At 42.4% G+C, this 11,238-nt stretch overlaps 1 protein-coding gene across 1 annotated transcript in view; it reads left to right on the plus strand.

Annotated features, from left to right (window-relative positions):
• Nucleotides 1-4,050: 4,050 nt before the first annotated feature.
• The window catches only part of EIF2AK4 (eukaryotic translation initiation factor 2 alpha kinase 4), an 87,982-nt gene continuing 80,794 nt past the window's right edge, over nucleotides 4,051-11,238 (plus strand). Inside the window, exon 1 of the mRNA XM_081831847.1 lies at nucleotides 4,051-4,306. Coding sequence (XP_081687973.1) covers nucleotides 4,163-4,306 — 144 coding nt within the window. The 5' untranslated portion in view covers nucleotides 4,051-4,162. The remainder of the gene's footprint in view (nucleotides 4,307-11,238) is intronic.

Consider the following 11,238-nt stretch of genomic DNA (forward strand, 5'->3'; position numbering starts at 1 on the left):
TGTAAAACCAAACAAAACAACTTTTGTCTTCTAACAGCTTATTAAGTTATAATTGACATACAATAGGGCGCCTGGGTGGCTCAGTTGGTTAAGCGACTGCCTTCGGCTCAGGTCATGATCCTGGAGTCCTGGGATCAAGTCCCACATCGGGCTCCCTGCTCGGCGGGGAGTCTGCTTCTCCCTGTGACCTTCCCCCCTCTCATGTGCTCTCTCTCACTCTCAAATAAATGAATAAATAAAATCTTTAAAAAAATAAAAATAAAGGGGCGCCTGGGTGGCTCAGTTGGTTGAGCGACTGCCTTCGGCTCAGGTCATGATCCTGGAGTCCCGGGATCGAGTCCCGCATCGGGCTCCCTGCTCGGTGGGGAGCCTGCTTCTCCCTCTGACCGTCCCCCTTCTCATGTGCTGTCTGTCTCTCTCATTCTCTCTGTCTCAAATAAATAAATAAAATCTTTAAAAAAAATAAAAAAAAAAATAAAAAAATAAATAAAAATAAAATAAAATAAAATATAAAGGACTGGGTCACATGGGTGGCTCAGTTGGTTAAGCATCTGCCTTCAGCTCAGGTCATGATCCCGGGTCCTGGGATCAAGCCCCACATCGGGCTCCCTGCTCATTGGGGAGATTGCCTCTCCTTCTCCCGCTCTCCCTGCTTGTGCTCTCTCTCTCTCAAATAAATGCATAAAATCTTAATATATATACATATATATATAAAGGACTGACAATACCAACTACTAGTAAGGATATAGAATAACTAGAATTCTCATAAACTGGTGGGAATATAAAATGGTACAACCACTTTGGAAAACAGTTTGTCAGTTTCTTTTATTGTGAAATTTTGACTTTGAAATATCTTCAAACTTACATAAAAGTTGCAAGAATCATCCAAAGAACTTTCATACATCTTTCCACTAAATTCCCCAATAGTCTACATTCTACATTTGACTTAATCATAATCCCTCCCTCCATTTTCTGAATTATTTGGGAGCTAACTGCATGTTCCTATTACCCCTTAAGACAGCAGTGGAAATTTCCTATGGACAAGGACATTTTTCTAAATGACCACAGTACAACCATTAAAGTCAGGAAATGAACAGTAATACAATACTGTCATCTAGTCCACAGACACCACCCCCCTTCAAATCTTGCTGATTGTTTTGATTATGTCATTTATAGGTCCATCACCCAGTACAGATTTTAATTTAGACAAACTGAGAATTTTGAATATAGATGGGTATTAAATGATGTTAAACAATTGTTACATTTTTAAGCTGTAAGCATATTATGTTTGTAAAAAGTCTTTGACCTATTAGAGATACATACTTAAGTATTTATAGAAAAAAATGATGTTTGAGATTCTTTGAGATTCACTCCTACAGAGCTGGGGTGGAGGGTGAGAAATGAAATAAGACTGGCAAGATATCTATAACTGTTGAAGCTGGGTAATGAGTACAGGAGGGTTTATTTATTTTTATTTATTTATATGTTTATTTTTTAAGTAGACTCCACGTCCAGTGTGGGGCTTGAACTCACCAACCTCGAGATCCAGAGTCAGATGCTCTACTGACTGAGCCACCCAGGAGCCCCAAGTATAGGAAGGTTTATTAGAATATTTCTTCTACGTTGACATATGTTTCAAATTTTCTATAACTAAAGTTTTTAAATAAAAGACCAATGGAGAAGTTGAAAGATTTTAAAGATTGGAGTGAGATCCTATTTGTGATTTAGTAACATTATTCTGGCTGCAATAGGAAAATGGCTTCAAATGGATCAAAAATGAAGACAGTGACTGTTTTTTGAGCTGTTAAGGTCATCCAGGGAAGAGATGATTGTGGTGTGAAGTAAGTTAGTGGTAATGGGATGAAGTGAAGTGGATAGATTGAAGAAATGGACTACCTGAATGTGAAAGTTGAGAGAAAAGGAATCCAGAACACCACTTCGTTGGCTTGGGCCAATGTGGGCAGAGTGGCACCATTTACCTAGATACAGATTGCTGGAAAAAGAACAGCTCCTAGGGGAAGGAAGGAGAAGACAGTTTGAAGAGGCCTTGGGTCAAACTAGTGCATTTGTGTTATCAGATTATCTGGGCCAGATATCTCTGTTACCTGAGCCAGCACTGAGTGAATAGATGACAGCAAGATACTTAAGTAATCATTATTTAGCAAACAGTATAGGGGTAGGAGAGGTAGATAAAGGAAATGGCACTTGGAAAAATATGCTTGGAGGGGTGCCTGGGTGGCTCAGTTGTTAAGCGTCTACTTTCGGGTCAGGTCATGACCCCAGTCCTGGGATCGAGCCCCACATCAGGCTCCCTGCTCAGCGGGAAGCCTGCTTCTCCCTCCCCCACTCCCCCTACTTGTGTTCCCTCTCTCACTGTGTCTCTGTCAAATAAATAAATAAAATCTTTATTTTTTTTTAAAAGATTTTATTTATTTATTTGAGAGAGAGAATGAGAGAGAGCACATGAGAGGGGGGAGGGTCAGAGGGAGAAGCAGACTCCCTGCCGAGCAGGGTGCCCGATGCGGGACTCGATCCAGGGACTCCAGGATCATGACCTGAGCCGAAGGCAGTCGCCCAACCAACTGAGCCACCCAGGCGCCCCTAAAATCTTTTTTTTTTTAAAAAAAAGAAAAATATGCTTGGAGGGTGCCTGGGTGGCTCAGTCCGTTAAGCGTCTGCCTACAGCTCAGGTCATGATCCCAGAGTCCTGGGATCAAGTCTTGCATTGGGCTCTCCGCTCAGATCCCTCCCCACTGCTAATGCTCTCTGTCTCTCTCACTCTCAGGCAAATAAAATTAAAAAAAAAAAAGAAAAGAAAAATATGCTTGGAGGCAGGATTATAATAGAAAGACCTAAATTCACATTAAGTAAACTGGGCATGGAACATAATTCTCTTCATGGAACTGTAGTGTTACAGGATTTCTTGTCTTTCAGTGCCTGTGGTTCTTGGTCACAATGCTTTGAAGAATGAAGAGGGAGACCAGATGAAGAGTGGTGGGTAGCCAAGCAAAGTTTATTGAGGGACAATAAAGTTTATTGAGCGATAGTACAAAGCTTCCCAACAGGAAAGGGACCAGAGAGGGTCGCCGATTTGGCATTTAGATCTAGGGGTTTTTCTGGGATTGTTGGCAGGATGTTTTAATCTGATTAACCCTCCCTGCACCTGTTACCCAATCAGGTTTTTGTCATCTACCTATCACTTGGGGAAGGGTGGAGGGCTCCTTCCAGGGTGGTGTAAAATCCTTTTAAGGGTGGTTTCCTCTTAGGGCGGGGTCCTTCTCTCTGCCTGCCTTTCTTCCAACTCTCCTTTCTTAGTAGTTCAAAAAGATGGCTGAAGGAAAGGCATCTTTCAGTTGCACTTTTTTAAAAAATATATTTTATTTGTCAGAGAGAGCACAAGCAGGAGATAGCAGGCAGAGAGAGAAGCAGGCTCCCTGCTGAGCAAGGAGCCTGATGGAGGGCTCCATCCCAGGACCCTGGTATCATGCATGACCTGAGCCGAAGGCAGATGCTTAACTGACTGAGCCACCCAGGCATCCCAATATTTTAAAGTTGAAATTGTAAGGTGATAATGAAGATTCTTAAAGGTGGGAATGTAGGGACAAAGGGCCGGTGAATCCATCCTTAAAGGGATGAGTTTGGGGGCACAAAGCTGAGGACGCGGAGTAAAGGTCACTTTACTCCTAGTAGTCTTGAGGGAAGGTTCAAGGTTAGAACCTAAGTGAGTTGAAAACCCATCAAAGACTGCCCTTTGAGTTTCCTCTCCCTATGGTGCTGGAGTAAAGAAGTTCCAGGCATTTCGTGAAAACATCCGGCATTATCATTCCATTTTGACTGATTTATTTTTCCACGTTCTTGCAGATTTCTTTGCTCAGGTTCTCCCGCAAAAAATAAGCAAGGCCATATCCTGTCCTTTTTCCCTTGCTTCCGCTACCTGGTCCTCCCGCTGCTGAAGCCAATTCTGGGCGCTGCGCCCAGCCCCCGGGTACGCCCCCGGCGCGGAGCCCCGCCCTGGCGCGCAGCTCCCACCCACGGACCTAACCCCGGCGCGGAGCCCCGCCCACGGGCCTGTCTGGAGAGCGGAGCGGAGCCCAGTCCTGGAGCCCGCTGGGTGCTCATCACCGCCGCCGCAAGGCCGCCCGGCTTGGGCCACCGCGTCGCCATGGCTGGGGGCCGTGGGGCTCCCGGGCGCGGCCGGGACGAGCCGCCGGAGAGCTACCCGCAGCGGCAGGAGCATGAGCTGCAGGCTCTGGAGGCCATCTACGGCGCCGACTTCCAGGACCTGCGACCGGACGCGTGCAAATCGGTAGGAACGTGGCTGGTCCGGGCGGTGCTGGGGTGTTGCGGCCCAGTCTTTCCTCTGCGCGACTTCCCCCGGCCAGGCCCGGCCTGGCCTCGCCGACACGGAGCCACCGGCCCTTTTTACGATTCTTCAGTCCTTTAGTCCCTCCCGATTCCACCCACGCTTACTTTTTGTCCTTGCACCCGCTCGCCGGGGTCTTCAGAACCCCCACCTCGGCCGAATTCTCTCCCAGCCTCTTCTCCAGGTCGGCTCCTCTGCCCTACCTCACACTTCTCATTTCCACTGATAGGCCGTAACATTCCTGCCTCCTTCCAGTCTTGCCCTTTTCCCCCCCTGCTGAAAGCCCTTGAGTTTGATACAACAGTGCATCATAGAGATCCGTTGCAACTTTGTTCGGGCGACGCTTGGAGGCGCTTGTACAGACCTTACTGATCCCCCCTCCCCCCCATCACTATTCCTTTCAAGTCTCACCCTCCCTTGTGTGCAGAACTATAAACCGTGTAAACCCCACTGTACTCCCCAGGCGTCCTCACTGTTTTCAGGCCTGGAGCAACTTCCTTTAAGGCACTTAGAGAGTACAGAATACATTCATCTTGGTCTTGGGAATGGAGGAGTGCGCTGAGTTTAGACCTTTGAAATGGCATTTGGTTTAAAATATTATTTTCCCTTTTGTCTGGGAGTAAAGGCTCATTATAAGCAGCTGACACTGATGGTTTCTCCCCGATCCATGAGGAATTGTCTCTGAATATCATTTAAAAGGTAGTCTCTTCCTTCCCTGTCATTCCTGCATTTCACAGCATCTGCCTGTATCCGGGATTTCCTTAACAGGATTTTCTGCAGCTGTCAGAGCAAAAACATTCTCCCTTTCACTCAAAGTGATTCTTCCTTCATTAAATATTTATTGTTCTGGGCATCAGGAACACAGTCCAGGACAAAACACATCAAACCTCTTGCCCTCGGGAAGCTTACTTTTCTAGTGCTTAATTTCAAAAGTTTTTTTTTTAACCTGAAGTAGTAAAAATGTAAATACTCCTCTTATACATCCTTATATTAAAAATAATATAACTTTTTGGTGATGTGGTAACTTGTCTTTCTAAACATCGAGAACCAGTAAGTAGGCCCATTAAGCAGCCAAAATGGGAGTCACAAAGTGTACCCATGGACTCAAGGCAAAGTTTGTAAGACCTCCTTCAGAGCCACTCTTTTGAAAAAATATTTATTTATTTATTTATTTATTTATTTGACAGAGAGAGAGTATAAGCAGGGGGAGTGTCAGTCAGGGGGAGGGAGAAGCAGGCTCCTTGCTGAGCAGAGAGCCCAAATTGAGGCTCCATCCCAGAACCCCAGGATTATGACCTGAGCCGAAGGCGGACACTTAACCGACTGAGCTACCCGGGTGCCCCCAGAGCCACTTTTTTTTTTTTTTTTTTAAAGATTTTATTTAGGGTGCCTGGATGGCTCAGTTGGTTAAGCGACTGCCTTCGGCTCAGGTCATGATCCTGGAGTCCCAGGATCGAGTTCTGCATCGGGCTCCCTGCTCGGCAGGGAGTCTGCTTCTCTCTCTGAACCTCCCTCCTCTCATGCTCTCTATCTCTTTCTCTCTCTCAAATAAATTAAAAAAAAAAAAATCTAAAGATTTTATTTATTTGACAGAGGGAGAGACAGCGAGAGAGGGAACACAAGCAGCGGGAGTGGGAGAGGGAGAACCAGGCTTCCCGCGGAGCAGGGAGCCCGATGCGGGACTTGATCCTACGACCCTGGGATCATGACCTGAGCCGAAGGCAGACGCTTAACGACTGAGCCACCCAGGCGCCCCCCCACCCCGAGCCACTTTTATTTGCTTTATACATGCTTAGCTATCTAGTTGTAAGGCTACGAAAAGACAGGAAAAAGGAGCTGCTGTACGTAGGGATATCAATAATCCCAGAATTTACAGTTGGTGACCTTTTCTAACAGAGATAGAAGATTAACAAAAACAAACAACTATAAATGGCAGGCAGAAGAATTCGAATAGCTGTCTGTGGTTCATAGCACAGGTTGAATAGCCTGAACACTTTTCATAGGCCTCATAGGCAAGTAACTGCTGGCCATTAACAATGAATCAGAGTGCAGTCATTCAGCAAGTCCTTATTACCACTTGTGTGCCCGTCTTCCGGGGAAGAGTAGGCGGGTCCACAATCCTTTATCCAAAACCCTAGAGACCTGTCCGGTTTCAAAATTCAGAGGTGTTTGTGTTCAAGTTCATGTGTACACATTCCATAGCTTACCTAACACCTCGGGGGGGGGGTGGGGGGCAGCATCCAAAATTAAACACAGTGAAACCTGAATGTTCAAATGTTCACATGACTGGGATAAATAAAGGCTGTTAATAGCCTCTTGTCAGGTCAGGCCAAATTTGCTGCCAATAAATTCAATTCAGAATTTATTGACCTGAATAAACTTCACGTTTCTTTGACTTCTTTTAGGGGATGTGTTAGAATGTAGGTTTCAGAGGTTTCAGTTTACTAGCATTTGTAATATCATTTATAGATAACTAAACGTTTTGGGAATGAATGCTAATAATTAGTTTACATACTAAAAAAGTTTGGACACTACTAGGTTAAAATACAATTTACTCTAGAGTTATACGTGTAGTACTAATTATCTTGGCTTATCTTCCATGTCAGCAAAGGGTCTCTTAATTTATAATTTGATACCTATTGCAAAGTTCTCTCCTAAAAGCTTGCTGCTTCTGTCTCTGGGCCCACCAGTAGTGTATGAGAGTCCTTGTTTTCCTACATCTTCCCCAGCATTGTAAACAGCAGGCTTTTTCATCTTTGCCAGTAGATGAATGAAACACTTTTTTTCCCCACTGTGTTATCTATTTTCTTTTTTTTTTTTAAAGATTTTATTTATTCATTTGACAGAGAGAGACACAGCGAGAGAGGGAACACAAGCAGGGGGGAGTGGGAGAGGGAGAAACAGGCTTCGGCTGAGCAGGGAGCCCAATGCGGGGCTCGATCCCAGGACCCTGGGATCATGGCCTGAGCCGAAGGCAGACGCCCAACGACTGAGCCACCCAGGTGCCCCATGTATTGTCTATTTTCTTTTCTCCTCCTTTTTTTTTTTTAGTAATCTCTATGCCCAACATGGGGCTTAAACTCACAACCCTGAGATGAAGAGAAGCATGCTCCACCAACTGAGCCAGCCAGGCATCCCATATATTATCTTGTTTTCTTAGTCATTTGTCAGTTATTTTATGTTTAAAAAAAAAATTAGCATTATGGGTCATATGTTGCAAATGTTTTTCCCTATTTAACCATGTGCATTTTGATACTTACGAAATTTATGCGATTAAAAAAACTAATATAGTTAAAATGACCTATTTTTTTTGTTTTATAGTCCCCCCTTTTTTTTCCTAGAAAAGATTTCCCTACTCCATTGTTACTAAAAAATGAAGTCTTCATGGTTTTCTTTTAATTCTTTCATAACTTTGTTTTCAAATTAAAAAAAAATGTTTTAAAAAAAATTTTTAAAGATTTTACTTACCCATTTGAGAGAGAGAGAGAGAAAGAGAGAGGGAACACAAGCGGGGGGAGTGGGAGAGGGAGAAGCAGGCTTCCCGCGGAGCAGGGAGCCCGATGCGGAACTTGATCGCAGGACCCCGGGATCATGACTTGAGCCAAAGGCAGAAGCTTAACCGACTGAGCCACCCAGGCGTCCCTGTAGTTTTTCCATATGAACTTCAGAATCAACTTGCCTAGTTCAAAAACTTATGGTGATGTTCTTAGTGGAATAACATTACATATATTTAATTTGGGGAGAATTCAGATTCTGAATATTTTCATGTTCATTTATTTTTTTATTGACGTACAGTTGAAACAATGTTATATTAGTTTCAAGTGTCAACAGTGATTCTATACTTCTCTGCATTATGCCATGCTCACCACAAGTGTAGCTATTATCTCTTACCATTGTTACCATATAACCTATTCGAATACCATTGACTATATTCCCTATGCTGTACTTTTTTTTTTTTTTTTAAGGTAGGCTCCATGCCCAGCGTGCAGCCCAACCCGGGGCTTGAACTCATAACCCTGAGATCAAGGCCTGAGCTGAGATCAAGAGTCAGATGCTTAACGGACCAAGCCACCCAACCACCTGCCTATACTGTACTTTTGATCCTCTTTTATTCCTGTATTCCTTCCATACCTGGAAGCCTGTATTTCCTACGTCCTTTCACCCAGTCTATCCGTTCCCCCACTTCGTCCCCTCTGCCAGCTATCAGTTTGTTTTCTGTATTTGTGAGTCTGTTTCTGCTTTTTGTTTATTGTGTTTTTTGTTTTTTTTAGATTCCACATATAAGTGAAATCATAGGGTTTTTGTCTTTCTCTCTCAGACTTACTTCACTTAGCATAATACCCTCTATGTCATCCATATTATCACAGATGGCAAGATCTCATTCTTTTTTTATGGCTGAGTAATACTCCATTTGTGTGTGTGTGTGTGTGTGTGTGTGTGTGTGTGTGAGATCACTTCTTTTTTATCTATTCATCTATGGATGGACACTTGGGCTGCTTCCATAGCTTGGCTACTGTAAATAATGCTGCAGTAAACATAGAGGTGTGTATATCTTTTGAAATTAGTGTTTTCATTTTCTTTGGGCAAATACCTAGTGGTGACATTACTAGATCATATGGTATTTCTTTTTTTTAATTTTTTGAGTAACCTCAAAAAATACTGTTTACTGCAGTAGCTGTACAAGTTTACATTTCCACCAACAATGCACAGGCTTTCCTTTTCTCCACATCCTTGCCAACAGTTGTTTCCTCTTAAAATTTTTATTTTAGCCATTCTCACAAGTGTAAGGTGATATCTCATGGTTTTGATTTGCAATTCCCTGATGATTAGTGATGTTGAGCACCTTTTCATGTGTCTGTTGGCCATTTTTCTTTTTTTTAAGTAGGCTTCACGCCCAGCTTGGAGCCCAGCCTGGGGCTTGAACTCACAACCCTGAGATCAAGACCTGAGCTGAGATCAAGAGTTGGATGCTTAACCAACTGAGCCACCCAGGCACCTCATCCATTTATAAGTCTTTGGGAAAATGTCTGTTCAGGTCCTCTGCCCATTTTTAATTGAATTATTTGTGGGTTTTTGGTGTTGAGTTGTATAAGTTCTTTATATATTTCAGATATTAATCCCTATTGGATATATCACTTGTAAATATCTTCTCCCAGTCAGTAGATTGTCTTTTTGTTTCATTTTTCACTGTGCAAAAAAAAAATTTGTTTTTTAAGATTTTATTTTTTAAAGTGATCTCTTTACCCAACATGGGGCTTGAACTCACAACCCCAAGATCAAGAGTTCCATGCTCCACCAGCTAAGCCAGCCAGGTGCCCCTGTGTAAAAGCTTTTTATTTTGATATAATTCCAATAGTTTCTTTTTGCCTTTGTTTCCCTTGCGTGAGGACACATATCTAGAAAAATGTTGCTAAGAAGCTCTCACATTTAGGTCTTTAATCTGTTTTCACATATGTTTGAAATGGAGCTATAGGTTATTAAATTCTAGCACTGTTTAAAAATCTCTCCAGCCTGACAGACAAATACTTAAGAGAGAAGGGTGATTTTTACAAAGTCAGTTACAGAAAATACTCATAGTTAGAAAAGGAGATGTGGGGGAAAATCAGTGATTAAAGCATTTAACATAAAATCAGAGAAAGACAAATACTGTATAATCTCTCTTATATGTGGAATCTAAAAATATAAGCCAAGCTCATAGATGCAGAGAACAGATTGGTGTTTGCTTGGAGGGAGGAGGGGGGGATGGGAGAACTGTTTTTTGTTTTTAGTTTTTTTAGGTTTAAATAAATCAAATTTAAAAAAACATAAAATATAGAAGAATGTTACCTAATTTCCTTTTTCTGAGCTTTTACTATCATCATTTTTATTTTTGACTTCTTTGCAGACTTAAAACCAGAAACTTGCCCAGATTATCTTGTTTGCACATGTTACTTTATTTCTAGATTTGTTCTATTTTCACACAGACTAGTTTCTTTCCACTTTACAGAATATGAGATCTAAAGCGTGTGAGAAAGAGGCCACATTGAGCCAAGTCTGGCCATTAAAATTTTAAGGAGGATGTGATTCACAGAGTCCTAGGTAACAGTTCTAGGCCAAACACCTGAAAGTGGTTTGAATTGTGTAACTTTTTTATATATATAATTGTAATAAATAACACATAGCATAGAGTTTATCATCTTAACCATTCCTCAGAGTTCAGTTCAGTAGTGTTAAGCTTATTTATGTTATTGTGCAGCAGAAAATTGTTAGTGGTTTTAATTAATTTCCCAAACCTTGTCCTCCTCTGCTGCTTATCTTTTTTTCATCTGCTGCTTATCTTGTAATCCAGTGAGTTTTTTTTAAGATTTATTTATTTATTTGAGAGAGAGAGAGAGAGAGAGAGAACAAGCACACAGAGGGAGAGGGAGAAGCAGACTCCCCGCTGAGCAGGGAGCCCGATGAGGGGCTCGACCCCAGGACCCTGGGACCATGACCTGAGCTGAAGGCAGCCACTTAACCAACTGAGCCACCCAGGCGCCCCAAGATTTCTTTTTTTTTTTTGATGGCTGCATAATATTCCTGTGTGTGTGTGTGTGTGTGTATACACCACTTCTTTATCCATTCGTCTGTCGATGGACATCTAGGCTCTTTCCATAGTTGGCTATTGTGGACATTACTGCTATAAACATTGGGGTGACAAATTGGTTTTTTTAATATATATTTTGTAGTATGTACATTTTGTATCTGATATATCCTGCATTGTGTTTTCCTGTCCTTTAGTGCTCTCAAATTTTTTTTTGGTTATCCCTTACTTTGTAAATACTTGCCTGTAGATATTCCAGGAATTCATTATTTCCTTATGCAGAGTAAGTAAAAGATTTTATCGACACTGTTCT

Source organism: Leptonychotes weddellii, chromosome 9 (assembly GCF_054177405.1).
Source record: "Leptonychotes weddellii isolate Sample4059 chromosome 9, ASM5417740v2, whole genome shotgun sequence".
Lineage (NCBI taxonomy): Eukaryota > Metazoa > Chordata > Mammalia > Carnivora > Phocidae > Leptonychotes > Leptonychotes weddellii.